This window comes from Labrus bergylta, chromosome 15 (genome assembly GCF_963930695.1).
Source record: "Labrus bergylta chromosome 15, fLabBer1.1, whole genome shotgun sequence".
Taxonomy (NCBI): Eukaryota; Metazoa; Chordata; class Actinopteri; order Labriformes; family Labridae; genus Labrus; species Labrus bergylta.
This window is the reverse complement of record NC_089209.1, coordinates 11,751,249-11,773,755: the sequence shown is the minus strand read 5'-3', so window position 1 is coordinate 11,773,755 and position 22,507 is coordinate 11,751,249. Positions and strand designations below refer to the sequence as shown.

At 42.3% G+C, this 22,507-nt stretch overlaps 1 protein-coding gene across 1 annotated transcript in view; it reads right to left on the bottom strand.

Annotated features, from left to right (window-relative positions):
* syne1a (spectrin repeat containing, nuclear envelope 1a) overlaps positions 1-22,507 on the bottom strand; it is a 133,603-nt gene that overhangs the window by 59,908 nt on the left and 51,188 nt on the right. Inside the window, exons 52-67 of the mRNA XM_065964167.1 lie at positions 21,459-21,768; positions 21,186-21,350; positions 19,191-19,550; positions 17,544-17,680; positions 13,517-13,694; positions 11,108-11,290; positions 10,365-10,508; positions 8,872-9,027; positions 7,763-7,927; positions 6,993-7,165; positions 6,635-6,788; positions 6,309-6,452; positions 5,729-5,893; positions 5,274-5,591; positions 4,528-4,683; positions 1,464-1,634 (exon numbers count right to left, since the gene is read on the bottom strand). Coding sequence (XP_065820239.1) covers positions 1,464-1,634; positions 4,528-4,683; positions 5,274-5,591; positions 5,729-5,893; positions 6,309-6,452; positions 6,635-6,788; positions 6,993-7,165; positions 7,763-7,927; positions 8,872-9,027; positions 10,365-10,508; positions 11,108-11,290; positions 13,517-13,694; positions 17,544-17,680; positions 19,191-19,550; positions 21,186-21,350; positions 21,459-21,768 — 3,079 coding nt within the window. The remainder of the gene's footprint in view (positions 1-1,463; positions 1,635-4,527; positions 4,684-5,273; positions 5,592-5,728; positions 5,894-6,308; positions 6,453-6,634; positions 6,789-6,992; positions 7,166-7,762; positions 7,928-8,871; positions 9,028-10,364; positions 10,509-11,107; positions 11,291-13,516; positions 13,695-17,543; positions 17,681-19,190; positions 19,551-21,185; positions 21,351-21,458; positions 21,769-22,507) is intronic.

Below are 22,507 nucleotides of genomic sequence, written 5' to 3'. Positions count from 1 at the left end.
TGGTATGGTATGGTGTGGTGTGGTGTGGTGTAGTATGGTATGGTATGGTATGGTATGGTGTGTTGTGGTGTAGTATGGTATGGTGTGGTATGGTGTGGTGTGTTGTGGTGTGGTATGGTGTGGTGTGGTGTGGTGTGGTGTGGTATGACTTTTGCTTTCAACTGTTACAACTCAGTATCAAAAGAAGTCTAATTCCAACTAATGGTCCTTGACACTGTTATTGACTACAAGTCTTACGTCAATGTATAATGATCCCAGCTTACAGAAAGGCCCTGTGGCTCTCTCTACAGGAAAATGAGTAAGTGATGGAGCACTTGTGTGTTATCTGCTGTGTTGTAAGGACACATGTGGTGACAGAATGTCTTCAGTCCCTATGCAGAGACAGAGCATCGATTCCAGACTGGAATTACTGCAAAGCCCACACCAGATGATGTACCGTAAATGTGTTTGTCTGTGAAGGCCTTCCTGGATATGTGTGCAAGGAAGACAAAGAGAAATGAGATGAAGCGCTACATAAAGAAAAGAAGCTAAAAAATGTGTGAAATCACACAGGATTCATTGGTTTGAGAGGTTGCTGCGGCTTGTTAGTTAGTACTTTGGACGTGTTTTTTGGTATGAAACGAGTGTTAGGGGAGAAAAGTGTGTGTGTGTGTGTGTGTGTGTGTGTGTGTGTGTGTGTGTGTGTGTGTGTGTGTGTGTGTGATATGAAGCGGTAAGGGCACTGCATCAATTACAGTGTCTGTGCCAGCAGGCTCCTGACACCGCCGCTTCTTCATCCTCCGCTTCACTGTGGGAGGTCTCTCCCTACAACTATGCTTCCTCCAAAGAGGCACTAGCTTTGTCTTCATAAAGAGCTGATCGATACACACATTCATCACGCACACTCGATATAAACTATGCCAAGCGAACTAAAGTGGAGATTTTTTCGTATCGCAGTGTAAGCATTTTCAAGCAGGGCTATTTCCCTCTATTGCCCATTGGGTAAAAGACACCGTAAACATAATCTGTTATGAATATTCTTCTACAGTGTATTTCTTTTAATTTGAAAACTGTTAGATATTAAAGGAGCTCTGAATATTTTGCAAGCCTTTATGCATATTTCACTGGCCAAGCATGTTGTAGCTGCCAAAGAAATCTGTCCCCTTGATGTTACAAACAGGTACCGTATGTTGCTTGGCAGAAAATGAGACTGCACAAGGACATTTCTTGCTGGCTTTGATACTGGAATCATATCAGTTTGTGCTCAAATTCTCCATTCGAATTGAAGTCTTGCAAACTCATCAGTTTACTAAGGTAATGCCCAACCTATGCGCTGATTTATTGCAACCTGCTCAGGGAGAAGTATTCAGCTCCAAACTGCAGCTTGTATCCAAATGCCTTTCCAAATTAAGTTTTACAACTGTGACTGTGAATTTAAAGCATTAGAATTTTTTCAGTAACGGCGCAGGTGAAAAGATCCGTACCTCTAGTTTTTTCATCTTCCTCTCCATGGCGACCCGGTCAAGAGGTTCCGTGCTGTCGGTTAATGCTGTGAAGTTTTTGTGAGTGGAGCTGAGCCAGTCAGTGAACGAGAAACAAAGGTGCTCAGCCTCCTCAATGCTCTTTCGCTCCTCCTGTAGCTGCTTGATGGTGTCCTGGAAAAAGAAAAAGGAGAGTCCTGAAGAACATTTTATGTCAGGATTTTCCACCTTTTATCATTTTTGGAAATTAGAAGCGATTGGTTTATCAACTGTTGGAATGACAGGAAGAAATTTATGTGCTTTGGGAAATTTTGAGTAAAACATTTTGGCTCTTTACAGACTCAACAAGGAATAAGTCGATCATAAGGAAAATGTGTAGATTAATCGATAACAAAAATAATCTTAGTTTGAAGCTTTATAAAAACCATAAAATTCAAGGGTGAGTTTTGTATATACGGCAATGGTGTAGTTGAGTCACCGAAACCCAGGTCAAATTCAAGTTTTGAGTCCCCCATACTCTGTCCCACTAAACAAAGAAAAACCTGAGTCAAGTCTAAGTCAAGTCCCAATACCTTGAGTCGAGTCCTGGTGCTTCAGGCTGAGTCTGAGCCATTGAAAGACGAGCTTCAGTTCTCCACTTCTACAACATTCAATTATTAAATTAAGTTTGTTACATGTTTCTAAGCTGAGGTTTTACTCTAATTTTGGTTAATCTTCATGTTTATTCGGTACCTCGGTCTTAGAGCCAAATTATCACTCAACAACTACTGTCTTGTGTTTTAGGGGTTAAAATTACTCTGAAGACTTTTACACTGCATTTTGACCAGGGGGAAGATTCAGGAAACATTCGGAGTATCTGTTTCTTTTAAGGTGTGATAAACCTCTGCGGCCTTCCCTTGGCCACCAAGGACCAAACGCTCTCTGATCAATCATCAAACAGAAAATATCCTTCTCCCCCCTACTCATTCATCTCCAGAATGTCAATAGCTTCACCACCAGGTGGAGAGGGCTGTTATGTGGTTTTTTTTGTGGTTTTTTTACACATTATCCACTTGACTGAGATTTTGAGTCAATAACAGCATGAGGATGGAGAGGGTTTCTTGCAGCATTGACACATTATTCACTCAACTTGCAAATCCTGTGGTGAGAAGCTCCAATTAGCTAAGAGTGCTGAGTGCACACCTTTTCCTGACTAGACAGAGGTAACAGCTTACCACCTCAAGCCCATATGGCCCCCACTTCACATAGTATAATTACAGGAATCCTTGGTATGAGAGGGATGTTATGCATTGGCATAACTGTAAGTTTATGCATGCTTGAGTCAATTTTGAGAGGGGAAGGAAGGGGTGTGGGTTTAGCAGAGACAAAGGGAGTCAGGGGGGAGACACACAAAGCACACACAAAGTCAGATGTGTTACTGAAGGTGTAAAAATCAATGCAGTGCAGGCAGAGCTTTTCCACTCCTGGTGCGGGGTGTGAGATTGCCTTCTGTAGCGTTTAATTACAGCTTTAGCCCCAGACCAGAGGAGTCCCATTGATTTTCCTTTAGTCCCCCCCAGAGGAGCAGACAAATAGAGAGGCTGAATCTGAGTATGGGGAGCTACACAGGCATAACTCCAAAAGCTACTTCAATGGGGTGTTAGAGAAACAAAGTCCAAACTCTCAGTGGGGAAAGTCTACAGAGAGAGAGCATAAACTGTGTAAAGAGCCCACAGTGGACACTGGAGACCCCATAACAATGCACACTTCAACTTCAATCTTTCTTCATCTCTCTTTGATAAAGTACAACAAAAATGTAATTAAAACAACAACCAGACTATTGAATCTTAACGTCTTAAATCATGATACCAGATAAGTATTTACCAATACCAAGATTTTTTTTCGAGGACTGGAAAAAGTCTAGCATGGGTCTGGGCTCCCTGACAACCAGAGCTATAAATGAACCCTATTATACAAAAAAATACTGTTCAGCATAGGTACTATAAGGGTTCAGATATAAGCAGAGGGCACAGGTCATTTAGCGAGTTTAGTTTTCAGGAAAATATATCATCAGAGGGTCATCGCTATTTGATTTGTAGCAGCAGGAAGATGCCTGAAACACAGTTAACTACATAAAGTAATGTTTTTAAATCATTTGGGATTCTTAAGAGATACATATGTGCCACATCTGGTATAAGAAGTCGTTCTTGATGTAAATGTAGGACAAAATAATTCAGTTTTTGATGGGAAGTTTAGTTGTGACACCTAAAAGAGTAAAGATATATATAACAGGGTTTCAGCCATTCCAAAAATCTGATTCTTTTTTCATTATCCCCAATCAAAAGTGACACGCAGCGTTGTCGCAGGAGGGAGTGTTGAGCGGTTTCAGCGGAATATGTACATATTTTTTTGACTTCGTCCGTATGTTAAGCCTTTCTGGAAAACTGTTGAAAATGTTCTGAGAGACTTTGGATATGACACTTGATTTCTCTTTCTCGTACATTGGAGGAAGTCTCATAGGTCTCAATAAAATGTCCAAGACATAGCTTTTAAGAACTTTCATGGCCGCAAGCTAAACATACTTAAAAAAAAATGTTGATTTCTGAGGAACCTCTCCATTAGCAAGAGCTTTACAAACTTCATAAATTCTAATTGCAAGATGGAGAAAATAACCTTTACCCTTTAGCTTCAAACTGAAAAGGGGGATGACTATTGAGGAGGGGTGTGGGTTTAGCAGAGACAAAGGGAGTCAGGGGGGGAGACACACAAGCACACACAAAGTCAGATGTGTTACTGAAGGTGTAAAAATCAATGTAGTGCAGGCAGAGCGGATTTCTATAATCATAAAGACTTCTTAATGCCTAGAGTAGAGTTGTATTTCTGTACGTCTGAATGCCTCTGTGCAGCTCATGCACTATTACTGTGTCTATGAACTTTTATTTTTGACTGATCATCCTGTACAGTCCAAGTCCTTACTTGTTTTAAGTTCATATAAACCATTAAAATAAAGAAAAATTAAGAAAAAAAAAAAATCTTCTCAGGTTTTAATAAACCAAACACTAAGTAGCAACAACAGGAAGTGCCTAACCTGTATATTGAGCAGCAGGGAATGGTAGCGGGCTGTGAGCTGTGTGGCAGTAACGCTAACACGGCTACTGATGTAGGTCTCCTCCAGAACCTGCTGGGCCAGAGAGGAGAGGCCATCGACTTCTCCCTGCCGTGCGAGCACTGTCTCAAGACATCCCTGTTCGCAAAGGATACAAAGAAGGTGTCATCCTGGATAAATGTTGTTTCAAATATTTTGTGTTCAATTGTACATTCGATTTTGCTCTTTGATGAAAGGGGCATGCATTGTTTAAAAAGAAAAGTAGAAAAACAGTTTGCATCATAAAACACTGTATGGGGTCAAGGTGTCTGTATCTGTGTGTGAGCGTGAGGCTTGTGTCCCCTCTTAACACACGGAAGGAAATGCAGAGACTGTCTGACATTCTGACCCTGGCAGGAAGAGCGCTCCAAAGGGAGGAGACATAGCAGAAATAGCTCCTGTCTCCTGCTGTTTTGTTTCAAACACCATGCAATGTGTGAGTGAAGGTTAAAGTAAGAAAAGTGGTGTATTGTTGTGCACCTACCCAGGGTGCTTCTTAACTTTCACTTTTTACAAAGGTTTATTTTTGGCTCGAAGATTACTGTGAGTGAGTTTTGATTTGCTGTTTTGAGAGCTAACTAGATAAGACAAATCGAGGGGAAATCTGAGTCATGAAGATTTTGATTAATCTATTTATTTATTTTTGCTACTAAATGCCTTAATTCAGTGCTGAATAATCCTTTTCTGACCTGGAGTTTCTTCAGCTGAGTCCCTTTCGTGGCTCTGTCTGACCTCCGATGGTGTCTGATGTTTGCCACCTTCTCCATCTCCTCCAGCCACTGGGCAAGGCTCAGGAATTTCTGGCCCATCTGCTTCAGTCTGGTCAGCGTGGAGCTCAGCTGGGTCTGAGTCTCCTCCAAGCGGCCCTGGTAGGCCCCCCACTCTCGCTGAGCTGCATCCAGCGCTCGGTCCTCGATTTGAGGTATACCCCAGGGGATAACTCTCTCTCTGCTGCTCAGCACAGAGGAGAGTAAAGACTGACCGTTTGAGCAGCGTTCCTGCAGAAGCTGCAAAGGACGTAAAAAAGGTAAGAACACAAAAATAGCACGACTGGAAATTCAGTTAAAGCACTGAAACACGTGTGAGAGAGCAGTGTGTTTAAGAGGGCAGAGATTCTTTTTTTTTGCCCATTCCTAGCCTATACCTGTAGTTGTTCCAGCGTCTTCTCTAGTGTATCCACGTTTCCCTCTAGGTGGGACAATGAGGCCAGACTAGCCTGTTCTTGCTCCAGCCAGTCCTCAAACACATGTAACCCCCTCTGATATTCCTGGTGGACCAGCACCAGACCTTTGGCCTTACCGACTGCATTCTGCAAAACACCATGGTAAATAAATTACCAGTTTAAGTTTAAGCAGTAATAGTGAAAATGTGTAAAACTGATTTTTTTTTCTACAATTCTGTTGAAATGATTGATGGAATGATTTTAATCAAAATGGCATGCCTCTGACTTCAATTGTCTGAAAATGAACAACTGTACTACATGTTTACAAGATATTAGAAGCAATTATGATCATTTAAGTAAGCTGACAAATAATGCCTTTGCTTTTCTGTAGATCAGAAAGTTAAGCATTTGATCGTTAAAGAGAATACCACATTGTTTAACATACAGGTCAAGCTCTCCAATAAGTCAGTTTTGAGATCAATTTTAAAAAAATACAAGAAAATGTTTCATATTCAAATTCTTGTAGGGTAAGAAGTGAAACCTTGTGTTTTGTGTTCTGTACCTTGGCCTTTTCTTTGAGGGCGTTGTATCTACACTGCAGCTGCTGCACCTCCTGCTGGGTGGTGGAGTGCTCAGACATATTGGACCCCTTCGTGGCGATGGTCTCCAGAGGACTGCTGTGACTCAGAACTTCTTCATAGAGAAGCTGGAATAAAACAAAACACACTGAGTGTAGTAGTTGACTGTAAGGATCTTGGTAGGCTAAAAAAAAAAAAAAAAGACATAAAAAGTGATTTCCAAAATACTCAAATAAGAAAAGGAGTAGAGAATCTGCTTAAACCAGGCCAAACAGTCAAAAACATATAAATACAAAAAAGAATGTAATACCTTTGTCTTTCCCAGGTTAGCAGTCTTGTCTCTCATCTCAGAGTACTGTCTGTCTGAGCAGCTGAGCGTCTCTTCCACTCGATCCATCCACAGAACGAACTGACCCACGTCCTCCTGATAGCTGGTCCACTGTGACAAAGCGCCTTCTAACTGACTATTAGATGGAGAGAAAAAAACGATGTTAACACACAGGAAACAAACATTACACAAAAACACACGTATACAAGGAACCCATGCGTCTTAAATCTAATCGACTCCATAACCTTTCAACCAAGAGAAATCCATCAAGCAAAAACCTGACAGTTCCCAGTCCCATTTATCAACTCATGGACGGATTGACTGGTTAGTGATCACAAACCTTTTACACTGAATGGAGGCAGAAAGCAGGCAGTCCCATGAGTCTTTGAGGTCCTGGATCTGTTTGCGGATCACTGGGACTCCCTCGGCCGACGTGTTTCTTTGGACTGCTTCTCCTCTCGTCAGGAGCATCTTTAGCTGGATCTCCCTCTCCTGACGGGCAGCCAGTAGGGCCTACAGAAAGAGGTGAACAAACAGACACACATCAGAATACTACAATCCTCTTCTTCTCCTTTAAATGAATGCAACATGTTTTCCAGATGGTCTGGAAAACCCGCCTGGTTCCTAGGACACAGTTTCATCTGGTGCACCCTAGACTGGCATTAAACTTAATCCTTATTTATAATCCTCTGTGTATACCTGTATACATACTTATGGAATTAATATTTTGATGTCAAATAAGAAATCTGTTGAGGTGATATGGTAATGCAAGGGTTACAGTACACGCAAAACATAAATCAACCATAAATATGCAACGTTAAGTCATACTAATTAAATCAAGAATGCTAGCATCAAGCTGACATTTAATCAAAATACAAATGTTGATCACTTATTAAAGCTTGTGCACTTATATAGTTATTAAAATAAAGGGCCGTGAAGTATGCCCGGCGCAAAGGATAGCGAACCCCAAACTGCTCCTGTGTACATGAATGTGAAGTAGAATTTCTTATTTTAAAAAAAGCTACATAAAGTTGTTTTAACTACAAGTGCATTCCCTTAAAATTGTGTTTTTTTTCTTTTTTGGGTCCCAACATCCGTCTCGTCCGTTACCTCCAGATGTAACATCCGGTCCTCTAACACGCCCTTCTCTGTCGTGGTGGAGATGCAGGTGCTGAGAACCCTCTGAGCTTCACAAACCCAATCCTGGAGCTCTTTAAGGCCTTGAGAGAAGAGGCGGTGCTCCCCTACAATACGTTCAATCCTGGAGGCCTTGTCCTTGGGAAATGAGAGCACAACACACAGTAATCAAACACAGGCCCTTCATATTTCTCCTGCTACTTCTGAGAATCATAACAGGACTGAGAAGAAATCTATAAACTCAGCGTACACCAACTGTATCTGTGAATATTTCTGCTTGGTAGAATTTATACTCTTGTTTTTCTTCAAACACCCCTCCTGGGACTTTCCCACCATCCCATTAGAGCACAAGCACAAAGTATTATGTTTGCAGTCGTTCCTTGAACATCTTAAACATCTGTCTTACTGAAGAGTGAAGACAGGGAGAGTTTCAATAACAATCTACAAGTGGCAATTTTAAATGATTACATTCCTGTTTCCATATCTGGCAGGGAAGAAGACCTAAAAATAGCGCTCCACTGGCTAGCCGGCAAAGGAAATGAATCCATTCATCATTGTGTGGGCACTCTCATTGTCCTATGGTAACGGTGCTTTGCGGTAAACCTAAGGTTTTGTGCGACGCTGTATGAAATTAATCAGAAGAGTGTGACCAATCTAATGAGATCTTCAAAAAGGTCAGAATCTCAAGCACTGACACATTTCAGCTGCGGCATTTCAAAAGCACTTCAGTGGATAAAAAGGTAAGCTTTTAGGTCCCGGCCTTTTTATGCTGATGAGGCTGCATCCACAAGGACCTTTTGGATGTGAAAGACAAATAACTATTCAGGTAAATTACAACAGATAGTGAAACCTAGTGTAATCCTTTATTTCTCCCTCAAGGCATGCTGATAGTAGCAACTGTGACTGATGTACCACAGGGGAATAATGCATGACACAGCATACCAAAGAGAAGAACAGTACGCAACATGCTCTATACAGTACATGAATCAAGCAAAGCAGATTTCAGCACACTGCAGCATTTCCCTGGAAGAGCACGGACACAGTAAGGGGGTAACAGGGTACAGATGTGGGAGTAGTGTTACCTTTGTTAAGTTGCTGAGAGCTAGATACTGAGCGGACAGCTGGGACACACGATGGACAAAACCCTTGCCTGCTGCTTGTCCCTCCCAGAGACGATGAGCTCGTTCTCTGAGCCTGCCCAGCTCTGCCTCCCGACTGGCCATCTCCTCCAGCACAGACTGGACAAGTAGGAAGCGGGAGAAGGGGCGGAGGAGGAGGAGAAGGAAGTGGAGAAAGAAAAAAAAAAGAAGGCACAGTCAGATGTGGGTAAGCACAGTCGACAGAGCAGGGTTCAAAGCAACAGAAGATGAAATGGAGCGCATCGGAGAGGTCGTGTGTAAGCACCATAACATTTTGAGAGGAAGGGAAATTGAAATGACAAAAAATATGAAAGCAGAGACAGAAGCGGGAGGTGGAGAGGCAACAGAGGAGGAATGCAAGGTTGTTTAACATCTCGCAAGAGCAGACGGGGGCAACAGGAGCACATCAAAACACACGGAAAAAGACGCGAGTAAAGGAACTCAGAAAAGAACAGCATCAGCAATATTTCTCCTACGTTCCTTTTTTAATAGAAATGTGTTTTTTCAGATGGACATCACAGCACAGAAAGGAGACAAGAATGATGAAATTCTACAAAAGAGGGGGGTCTTATATGTGAAAAGGTAAAGAGGAGTTTGCCAACATAGGTGCAGACTCCAAAGCCTGCACGTACTGTATTGTACTTGTGGTGCTTGGGGAAGAAATGTAATTGCTTGCAGGGCCAGACAAAAGGCAGTGAGGAGAAGTGCTACAGTAGGCGACTGAGTAAATACAAAAATAGCAACAACGATAAGGGCAGAGCTTTGAGATGGGCTTGATATATTTTTTTTCCTCTTTTGTCAGTTTTATCTTTTAACGCTTTGTGCCTTTCTTTGTTTTTTTTTTGTCTCAGCCAGACATGGAAGAGGCTGTTATCACATCCTGAAAGGAGCCTTTTAGCCACGCAGCGCTTCAGCTGTGACAGAAGGAGAATTAATTAGATTTCTGGACCATTCCTCTGACTATTGTGTCAAGTCGATGCTCTGTTTTGATCCAGCGGTGCTCGACAAATGTAATTAGGGCTTTCTCTTTTCCCAGCTGATTTGAGATTGCACTTTAGGGATGCATATCTGATGGAGAGCTACAACTATTTGGTGTCCTTGGAAAATCTACTTAATATTCAATTTATGGTGTAATGATGGTCTTTACTTGAGTCAGTTACAGCAGCTAAAAGGCGCACTCTCAGTATGATATACTGCAATTTCAGAGTACAGTTTATGATCTTGAAGTACTGCAACTGCGTTGATTTATGAGGTCTGGCTAAAGAATAAGCTAAGGGAAAGATCCATGAATAGCCACAATAACGTAGGAATAAGATCCTTTTAAAAAAGTTGTGATCTTTGAGTGAGAGGAAACAGAAACCTATTGATCAGAGAACTCAAGACAGAAGAGCCAGGTGCACCTGTGTAAAAGATAAAGACTGAGGGCTTCACAATACCTGCAGTTTGCTGAGCTCCTGTTTCTTGGCTGGTAGGTCATGTAGTCGAGCACTGCTCTCCTGAACTCTGACCTCTGTGCTGTTCAGCCAGTCCTGCAGAGGCTCAGCACTAGCCTCGAACTCCTTCATCTGGGACTGCAGATTCTGCAAATGAGACACTTGACTTGTCAAATAACAACTCTCAAGTTTCACAACATATCCTTGAGCCACTGGAGATTGCAGGGTCTTTCATTTTTTAAAATATGTGCCATGGAAATTGCTTACTATAAATGTTTTTGTCTGCCTGTTATCGTTTATTCATGTACTCATGATGGTGAGGAGACATTGATATTTGTACCATATTTCTATATGTGTGTTATATGTCTATATGTGTCTGTATTTCTGGGACACTGGGTAGGGGAGTTGGGTTGGGTGTAAAAAAGATAAATGGAAAGGTTGTGGGAAAAGACAGAAATTAACTGATTCTGCATTTACTGGCAAACCCCAGTTTATCAAATCAACTGCACGTTGCAGTTCAAGAACAAAATCATCATTGATTCTACACAGGCGATAAAAGATGAAAATCAAATCACGTTCAATATCTGTACATTGTAAAGTCTCAGAGGAAAAATACTGTTTTAATTAAAAAATCCAAATAAAATCAGTTAACGCTGAACCAACCATCCCGCCCCTCTGCAGTCCAGATTTGCCTTTTTCCGTGAGCAAAACAAGTAGCATCCAAACAAAAGAAAATATGAACCAACCTTGAGCGCATCCTCCTTCATCTGCAGGTTATTCATCAGGCTCTTCCAGTCCTCTCTGGCGTTTGCCACCTTGGCCTTGATTCCCTCAACTCTGTCTTTAGACACCACAGCCATCAGCAGCTCCCCACTGGCACCTACTGTACTCAGCCTGGCCTGGCCATGCTCCCTGTCACTCAAGAACTCCTGTGGGGATACACAGACGAAGACAAAGGAACTGTGACTATTTAACACTAAACACACACACACACACACAGGGAGGAGGGAGGGAGTGAAAGTGAAGGGAGGAAAAAAAGAAACGGACTGAATAACATTCTCCAACTTGTTTTTGTCTTTCACTTCGAATGCAATGGCTAATTGGTAATTGTATATAGCTCTCCTCTCCATGGCTGACAGATTTTTTTGTGAGTCTGTGAATCTCACTTAACAACAGCAGTAATTAGACAGTCTAGAGTCTTTACTTATTCCATAAGCGTGGGCAGAAGGAAGCGTCTGACCCAGGGAGGCAATCACAGATAAGGGAAGTCATTGAGCCTGAAATGTGTGGGTTTTAACGTAGCTCCTCTATAGCCACCCGCAGAAAATGTAAGCACACACACACACACACACACACACACACACACACACACACACACACCCCTCCCTCAGAACTGAGCCTATGACAGTAGCGCAGCAGGGACCACTCCACCATCTGTGCAGTCAGCACATCACTTACACACACCACGGCTTCAGTCTCCTTAAACACACACACACCGATTGGTACAGTAGAGCCACACACAAGCACAGAAAGTCTGTCTGTGTTTATTCTCTCTCTGTCTGCTCCGTTCATTCACCGCCTTTCTCTTTTCCACACTTACTACCACTCTCCACCCTGCCAGTGTAACTGTATACCACCAATTAAGCGTGACACAATGGATGCCCCCTTCTGCCCCTCCCACTCTGGCCCTCCTGGAGGTCAGCCATGTGGAAACATTGTTCCACATTCCTCACCAAGTCAATAATAAATAAAACATGACCCGCCTCCGCTCTCCTGCTCAGCCATATTCTCTGTGACATTCCCTCTCATCCTCAAAGCTGCACCAGACACTTCTGAAGGGACACACACAAAAACTTAAGTGACATAATTCTGGAAAAATGCTGTCTTCATTGTTTTTTGGATACTCTGACCTTTCTCTTTATGCAAGTGTTGAGTAAATGATTTAGACTTCCTGTGCAGACTCCACGCTGAATAAGAACCTCAAACATTGGCATAAAATCAAGTTCTGTGCTTTATTAGTGTAGAATAATCGTCTTACTATTTAAGCTCAGCGCAGCAACAATTTCAATTCCTTGGTGGATTTGTAGTGGAGGACGTGGTCAAGTGCCTGAGAGGTAATTAACCGTCTGGTGCGGAGATGTGGGCATGTCTACCTTAAACGCCAAGTACCCGACTCTTAGCCAGGGCCCTGGGGTGCTTTTAAGAGACTGTTACACCTGCCAGCCTCTCAGAGAGAAAAGACACAGAGATATTTTGAAGAGAATGTCACAGAGACCCCGCTGTGGAGCTTTCTCTCATCCCTCTTTTGGCCATGTGCCCACTTTTTTGAGCTTTTCCAGGCCCATGGAGGGTCCACCAGAGGACACTCGACAGTGGGCATGTCAACACAGATATCCCCTCGAGCAGTCGCCCATTGAAAGTGGATTGCTTCTTTAACTATTGCATCATTTCGCTTTATGTGAGGCAATCATTTCTTAGCCTGAAAATGCATCCGAAGAAAATTGAAAGCAATCAGTAGCTGGTAATTAGCGACAATAGATTTAAAGTGTACCCGGAAAAAAACACACACAAAAAGACTTAAATGACAAGAAGATTGTTCATTTAATTCCTTGATTAACTGTTGTTTATTTACTACACTGAATTAGACTCCCTCAACTCCACAATTAACCGCTACTTTCTCTGAAATCTTTGCAGCTTCACTGGAGCTAGTTAATAGCCTTAGCCTGCAGATATATTTTGGGTGGTAAGCCCTCCGACATGAAAGTGAGAACGAGTTTTATTATCTATCTTGCAACAAGAGCGAGTTATTAAAAATGTAGGTGTTTCTCAAAAGGGCTGGATTAAAGCATTACACAATGACAGTCAAGATATCAATTCTACTTCCTTCTACCTCTGATATCAAATAAAAAATGTGATTCAATCTGTATATTTGCTCTTCTCTGTCTGGTAGGTCTGTCCTGGGAGAAGTCCCCAGTTCACAGAAGGTGAGGAACTTGATATTTCCTGAAGCAATAAACTGAATCGTAATAATTGAAGGGCAGGCTGCACAATGGAGTGATAAAAACAGTAAGAACTGCAGGAGAAAGGTGTCTAGTGTGTGTTCAAAACACAAGATGTCCACTGCACATTACAGCTCAATTAAAGGTATATCTTACTTGGATCCTCTGCAGAGCAGTTGAGGCCTCAGCGACATTTTGTGGCACATCAAAGCATTTGGCCGTGCTGATTTTGGCGTTGACCAGCCACTGTTGGAAGTCTCTTAGGGCTGCACGAAACCTCTGCTCCAACAAGCGCTCCTTATTTTGACACTCCCTGGATGCACGCAGACTGAGACTGTGGGGAAGATAGACACATTGAGGACTGAGATAAGATAATCACTGGTTGAAATTAACCTTTAAAAAATAAACAAAGAAAGAATGGGGTAACAACCAACGAGAGTGTTGTGCTGTCTGCTGCCCATGTGCTCATCAAAAACTGTACATACTGTCCACACATTATGGAGGAGGAGGAGGAGAAAGGGAAGCCTGAGAGAGGAGCAGGACTGGGAAAGGGCCAGGTGGAGAAATGGCAAAATGGGTGAAGTGGAAGCAATGAGCGTTGGGGCAAAGAGGGAGAGTGGGGGATGGGGGTAAGGGGCATTGCGTGGGTGGGGGGTTGAGAGGCAACATATGAGTGGGGCAAGAGTTCACAGGGGTGACAAGATGGAGAAAGCCAGGGGTGACAGATTGATGCTGTAAGAGAAAGGGACGGGAGGGAAGAATATGACTACTTCAGGCATAGGGTTACAGCAAAGGGGAAGCTGTATAAAGGGATAAAGAGACATTTTAGAGGAACTTTTCACATGAAGAGCCACCTTTTATGTTATTCATTTTTACAAAAATATAGCTGGAAAGATGAGCAGTAATGATTAATTGTACTAGCCATGTGAAGAAAATAAAAAGGGTATATTCTATAAAAGTTTGATTTGATTTAAAATGTTATTTTGGGCATGTAAAAAACAAAATGAACCTATAAACAAACAGACAGACAAAATAAATCACTATAATCAATGAAAAGCAGAACACATGTATACAACTCAAATATACACATCTGAGAAAAGTAGTTGAAAGAAGTATGAACTTATAGTTAGTCATTATCGAGCCGATTTGTGTTCAGGTCATCTTTTTATTTGAGAAGTTTCATGTTTGGCTTTTGTGGCTCAGCGGTAGAGTCGGCCATCTCTCAACCTGAAGATCGGGGGTTCGATTCCCCGGTTCCTGCATGCACATGTCTGATGTGTCCTTGGGCAACACACTAAACCCCAAGTGGCTCCCGCTGCTTTGTCAGTGGTGTGTGGATGAAAGGGATTGGTTAATGCTGACGGACCTTCTACATAGCAAACTCTGCCATCAGTGTGTGAACTGCGGTGTGAAAGCGCTTTGAGTAATCAGAAGACTAGAAAAGCGCTATACAAGCTTAAGTCCATTTACCATTTTTAATTAGTTATATGATGCTAAAAGGTAAAATGTATGAAATACTATGATTGACAGCTCTGTTGACGAATGAGGCCCCTGCACCGTGTGTGCACCAGATTAGCAGAGTAGAGCGGAAACGGTGCAAGGAAACGTAACAAACGCTAATACAAGAGTCACTTAACTTCCGACACAGGTATCTTTGCCGTTCTATCAGTAAGTAGTATTCTGCATGTACATATAAGGATAGTAACTGCATTATGGTTAAAGTTAAAAAAAACAATGACCTGTCTCATCTGTGATGGGACATCAATTCCTGTCTCCTGTATAAATACTATCTAAGCCAACTTTGACAACCATTCTACATCTATTTGCCTTCCAGAGCGCTGTAAAGAGCAACATGCTGCCTGCTTTCGCTCTGAATAAAATGTATAATACAGCTGTAATGGCTAAGGATTCAGACTTTTATAATGTCAAAAAATTCTGGACACCACTGGTAAAATTCACTTCTTAAATTATTCAAGAAACAAGAACAAAAAACCCTCATTTAAAATAGACATTTCTAGTAACTTAACATGCTTAACTCTAATTTGCATAAGGCTGAATTAATGCAGACTGAAAAAAAAGTCAGACAACAGAAGAAAAGGGTCACTGGGTCTCATAAATATCGGGCAGTGGGTGAAGGATAAAGCAAGGGGAGAGTGGAAGAAGGAAAAGAAAGGATGACAGCAGGAAAACAAGGTGCGCAGCTGTTTAAGCAAGAGGTGATGTCCAGAGGGAGGCTTGGAAAAAAAAAAATCATACACAATCTTTTATCAACACACGCAGACACAAACTGCCTGCACACAAATACCCTTGAGTTTTCAGTGATGCGATGAAGGCATAAAGGAGAAGCAAAGGGAGGATATCATGAGTGCGGAAGAGGCACTTTCTTTTTCTGCTGTTACTGACTAAGACATGTGCTATGCAAAGGAGAGATTTCATTTCCTCCTCCCTCTCCTCTCCTCTCCTCTCCTCTCCTCTCCTCTCCTCTCCTCTCCTCTCCTCTCCTCGCTTTTCTTTCTGCAGCGCTAAATGCAGGACAGGTGCAAAGAGTACACAAGCCAAGTCGATTATAGACTGAAAGCGAAGTGACTGAGAACGGGCGCTGTTCTTTACAAATCAGCAGCCAAATCCATTTTCCCGCCAGAGCATCTCCAACAAGTTGACCCCACTCAGATAGTCTGCCAATAAATGTTAGTCACACTCACTGGCAATATCTCAAAAATGTCCGAGTTAATATTGCATCCATGGAAATTAGGAAGATGTGTGCACATTTGTGGATGTTCACACTTGTGTTAGCATGTGTTAAATATGTTTGGTTGAGTGCATGAATGTTCTTTTGAATGCACTGCTGTTCTTTGGAAAAAGGCATTGCATGGTGTGTTCACAAACAAGCGCTCAATGAACACAAGCTAACTCATGGGCTTCCAAGAAGGCAATTAGAGCTAAGTGTAAAGACTAAGGCATGCAATGTATCAGCATGGAAAAACTATCCAAATTAGGCTGATTTCCTTCTAATCACTCTCGACCTTGCATAACATAAAATAAAAGGAAGGGGCACGAACACAAGAAACAAGCAGAGGTAAAGGGAAGGTAGTTAAATGTCGCGTAGCAACTGGTGGCTCTGCTGCTCTCTGTCATCTTTCACTTCCGTCTAGCTGAAGCACACACACACATACCCACATGCTTTGTGCGCAAGGATGGCCACACACACATAAAGCCACCTACCCTCTTACATAAATAAGCTTGTAAAACGGAGCCCTAATCCTTCCCACTCACACATGTAAGAGGTGTTTGTGGGGAAATCTCTGCCCTCAATCTACTGCGGTTCTTGGATATGTTTGCCGTGTTCTGCAGGGACTATAGCAGTGTGTAATATATTGGATTATGTGCAATTTTTTTTAATAGATTCACATGCAAAACATCTTTCCACAACACCTAAAAACAGAGCTCTGCAGTGTGGTTGAACTTCTCATCAAAATAAGGGATGTGAAAAAAATATATCGAAGTCCTGATACTGGCAAGTTCACTCACCGGTCACTAATGAATGACTCCTGACGGTGGCACTTATGTCATGTATGAAGGTAACATGGACAAAAGCAATCAGCCAAAGAATAAATTGAGAGCGATATATAAAAGAATAAGAAAAAGAAAGGGAAGACAGCAGGCTAATGTTGGAGAGCAGTGAAAACAGGTGAAACTGACACCAAACTGCAGTGAATAACTACATGAATCCTGCACTTTCCTGTTTTTTTGTGGCACCTTTTATTCCTCAGTTAATCAGATATTATGATCATTATATGATTGTCTTGCAATATATCAATTAATGCAGAATTGCTGTATTGTGAATTATTATCGCATTGGCATGTATTGCGAATCATATCGTGTCTTATCTTCAGTTACCCTGCGATTCCCTCCAATCAGAATAACATTACATGTGGATATTCAGAGTCTATATCGTGATACAGGCAATATATGCAAAAGTCATCACAATGATCTTACTTGCAGCCAAAGAAAAAGTGCAATTATGCAAAGCAGATGTGCTCCAGTGTTTCAGAAAAAACATAATTGGGCAAGTCAAAAAAAAATGTCAACTACTTTTGTTACAATAGTTTTAAGCTATCATCCAGCTCTAAACCTGTTTCATTGCACACACACTTCTAAGTCAAGCAGAAAGATATCCTCTCACCTGTTGTGCTGTTTGATGAGCGCTGTGACCCGGTCGGATTGTGAGCCCAGGTCTCTGGAGTATCGTACCAGGTCGTTCAGTTGGCCTTTCAACTTCTCTGCCATTGGATCGGCACTCTGCAAGCCTTCCAGTATGTCCTAAAGAATGCAAAAAAAAAAAAAGAAAAACACACCAGCTGGCTCAGTGTGTGTGTGTGTTTGTGTGTGTGTGTGGTTGTGTCAAGAAAGACAAGCACCCAGCTGAATCTGTATGACACCCTTCAATAAGTGCACTCACATTCCTATTCACACCCTGGCTCGGTCCTCCTCACTCTTCTCACATTCAATACGCACATACACGCTCTGACACATACTCACAGTGCTGCTCGTACAATAGCATTTCTGTTCTTGGCGGAGTGTGGCAGGAAGGAGCTGTGGATAACGTTTTCCCGCTCTCCTCACATTCTGCACTCACACAGTCATGAAATCTTGTCCCATGAAATATGTACAAGCTCTCCCTCTCTCTGTGACTCTCACCCGCTCGCTCTCTTTCTGACGTATGACCAATAAACAACCCTCCCTCCCTCTCTGCTCTCCTGCACCCGTTGCTCTCCACTCACTCTTTTCCTTCCCTCCTCCTATCCTTCCACTACTTTCTCTTCCCTCGTCTCTCCCTCTTCTTCTCTTCCTCCTCCCACTCCTTGCGCTCGTTCTCTCTCACACATTTTACCTCCCTCTCTCACTCTCTCTCACACTCTCTCCCAGTGGAATTCAGCTGTCAGCCCTCGCAGATGCAGGACTGGTTGGAAATGCACACAAATGAGTGCGTAACGAAAACAAGGCTGGATACAGGAAAATGGGCTGGAGGAGGAGGAGGAGAGAGAGAAGCGGAGGAGGGGAAAAGACTCCTCCTATGATCTTTGACAGCCCCAAATTGAGGGAAACAGGAGAAAGGCATGGCCAAAGAAGCCGGGAGGGAGTTTGAGGGTGGACATGCTGCCTTGCTTTGACAATACAGAGAAATTGTCACAGTATAAACATCCTGTGGATGTTTGAAACAGAGCAGCAGGGGAGGTGAGGGGCGAGAGCATCTAAGAAACAACCCCTGCAGTCCAGACTGACATCACTATACAATTCAGTTTAAACATGTCAGAGTACAGAAAGGGTAAAGGGGACGGAACTGAAAGGAGGAATGTTTGGGCGGGAGAGATAGTGGAAAATAATGGCCAAAAAAATTAAAGGGGGAGGGGTATAGCGGACGGAAGGGAAGAGAAAAACAAGGGAAACTGATGGGATTGTAGCTGTCACTTGTTCATCATCCCAGTAAAGCTGATTTACAAACTAATCTTTTTTAAAGGATTAACAAATAGAATGGATAATTACTGACAGAGACAGCGTAGCTGAATGCAGACAATGTATGTCAGTGTGTGTTTGTGTGTGTGTGTGTGTGTGTGCGGGTATTTAACCATGCCAATCATTTTCTCTCAAATTAAAAAGTATAGTACAAGCCTCACACATTTTTTACACATGACAGTTTGCCAACATAAATTTCAGCTAAATTGAAGAGTTTTTCATTATCTACCATTTTTGAATAAACCATCATGCATAGTTAAAAAGGGAAAAATTAAGACATTATGCTGCCATTTATTTTAATCCCATGCTACTATACCTTTGCCAGCTGCCATCCATCCACTGCTTCCTCACCGTTGCTCCGCCCCTCAGCTTTAATCAGCTCCTGGCTCCACCCCTTCAGCCGTCCATCAAGCTCTTTCAACTCTTCCTCAAGACGGGCAGTGAGGCGGTCATACTCCTCCTCTGATGCAGCAGCAGAAGCTAGGGCCCCTTCCAGACCATCCCTGGCCCTCAGGGCAGCCCCCTCCCACTGCTCCAGAGCCTGCGACAGCGCCCCCAACTGACGGTCCATGGCTTCGCAGCCACCCGCTGCCGTGTGCTCTGCCGTGGAAGCGGCACTCCGACGCACACGAGTCAAGCGCTCTCGGCCCTCCAGCAGTCGACTCTCAACACGCTCCTGAAAAGATGGAGGGGATAGAAAGACAACAAAGTTGCTACGGAAACTGTGGCTACGGTAACCGCATCTATGGATGCAGTGGATTCTATTTAAAGCTGCCTACACAGATGTCATTCTCCCGTTCCATCACCTTCTATTGCTTATCTTTGGGATTGTGTTATAAACCTCAGCACAGTTATGCATAGATGACACTATTCTAAAGAAAAGAAGAGCAACATGTATGAGAATATTTCTGACATTTGTGACAGCAAATGGTACTCTAAGTCAGGCTCTTTGGTCTTGTCCAAAGATTGTCCATTTTTAGCTGGTGTTGTAAAATGTATGATATAAAGATTGAACCTGATGCACTGATGGCCTTGTTTGGTTGCTCCGAAGCGTCTCTTGCACAACCACTTACTTTGCAGCAGACCCTCGTGTTTGGTATGTTAGTGGCAAAGTAATGGAAGGCTACCAGCACTCCCTGTTTTTGAAGATGGGAACTAGTGTCTGGAATACATCTTGAAAGGCCCCCTAGCCACACACATGGGTTTAAAAAATGTGAATATATTGTGGATTTTTTTTTTCTCTATGATGAAAATCTAAATATGATATTAAAAAATAATAATAATAAACCTGATCACTGATATCTGTATGTATTTTCAATTTGTCACACCAGCGCTAACATTTCCTTCGCCTTGTGCCTCCATTCTCATTCAGTGTGAAAATGCAGAACTCGGAAATCAGGGGTTGTGAAACGTGAACACTTGAGGGGGGGATTGGATATCAGTCAGCAGATAGAAGGGATTTAGAAAGACATTCAATCATTTTGGGGAGCGAGAAGAAATAAACGAACATTAACCTTGAGTTGATGAATATAGGACATATAAGAATGTGTAAACATCAAATATTTTTCCTCTGAAATGCTTCACACCATGGCTCTACAAACACACATTTTTAATGTGATAATTAGGACCCATGTGTGAAATCTGTATGCAAATCAATATCTGCACACATATTTCTCTCTCCCCTGTACCTGCAGGGTTATTATTGAACAGGCAAAGCTTAAGTTTTAATTCCACTGCTGCTCTCTTTAACCTTTATATTTGTGAGGTGATAGACCTATTTATTGGCAGTAAAATGTGCCAGGGAAACACAGAGATATCTGGCTGTGTTGTGAGAACCAATTCCAATTCCCTACATAGCTTACCCTACTTCATGGCAGGAGACCATTAAGATTAGATAGGTTGAGATAATTCCGCTATTAGTTACCTTAGCAACAGAAAATACATGTAAAGCATCTGAACATCCCAGAGGTATACCTACGACTTACAATGTTTAAATGGAGACACATGGGATTCAAACTATATTAAGTCACAATAAATGTTAAATATGTTTGCTTTGACTGTAATACAAAAGTAAAAACATAAATCCACACATACAGCTTGTCCGCTTAACAGGACAATAGGCCTGTCACCTGTCATGTGTGCTACACTATTATCTGTCAATGAATGGACCAAGGGCTTATCAGGATCTTTTTTGTCTGACTTGTTAAATCGTCAAATCCTGGACAAAAGTGTATTCAAAAAGTACAAAAGAAGTGTCAGCCTTCATCAACAAGCAACAGTATTTTATTTATATGTTGACACCCTGCCTTACCCTCACTTCTGACAGTTTCTTTTTAATCGAGGCAGAGTCTCCCGATGAATCAGACCAGTGCTGTAGCTCTTCTCCAGCAGTCATCAGCCAATCAGTGAGTTCCCTGACAGCCTCCAGGTAATTTTGATGCTCCAACACCACAGCCTGTGCAAGACGTACTCTCTCCTGAAGACAAACAGTCAGAATTGACAATCAAACAGCAAAAAAAAAAAAATGTGGTCATTCACAATATTATTATTTTTTACTCACAAATAAGATAAATAAGTATTGTACCTCAACCAAGGCTGTGAGGTCATCAAACTGTGCCTGCAGCTGGGTACGGGCACCATGGTTAAAGCCAGCGTCACCTGTCTTTTTGAACAGTTCTCTAGCTTTTTCTTCTAGACTGGACAGTGCCACCTGGTGGTCCTCCAAGTCAGCTAGCAGGGTTCTGAGTCTCTCTAGCTGGGAGGCCTTTTCTCTGGGCCCTGGCTGAGGGGTGAGAGGGGCGCACACCTCCCGCTCCACAACCTCCATCCAACACTGCAGCTGGGCAGCACTCTCGAGGTATCCACCCCACTGAGACACAGTCCACTCCAATCGACTGACGGGAAAAAAATGTATCTGTTAGTCTGCCACTGCAGAATAAGACAGTTGCACGTCATGAAAAAAACAGGGGAAATCTCTGAAATAACAAAAAACATCATTTAGAGATGTGTAGAACTCTTGTCAAAAAGAACACTTTTTTTTTGTTGATTTTTTTGATGTGGTAAAAGTTCAAATCATTTTTAGATGTTTTAAAATGTGTTAAATGTAGGTAAAAAAGTAAGCAATGATTTCCATGTTCTTCGTAGTCCAACAGGTACTGACATCATTGACACTGATTGACAGATAATCTGGTTTCTTTTAACTCTGCAATCTTGAAGCATAAAAAGCTATTCTGAACATCAAATCTGAACACAAAAACATTGCTATAACTTCTGTAATTCTAATACATTAGTAGAGTTTATATTTCATACCCATGACAAGTCTCAGCGATATACTGTGATTGACTGTAATACTGGCTTAGTGCCTTTACCCCCTTTATCTGGAGGTTCAAGCACACACAGTACAGATACACACCCATCATTTTCCCTGCCATCTGTTACCCCTGCATGAACAAATAACGGCAAAATCTGCTAACACACAGAGACACAAGAGAAAACATAGACACACACAAACACACACGTAAAAACCTCTATGTCACCTGCTACCCCTCGCCTACTGTTCTCCCGTTGCCTTAATACGCAAACACACCCCATGTGTGACTCACTGTTTGCCATCCACCACTTAGTCCCTGATGA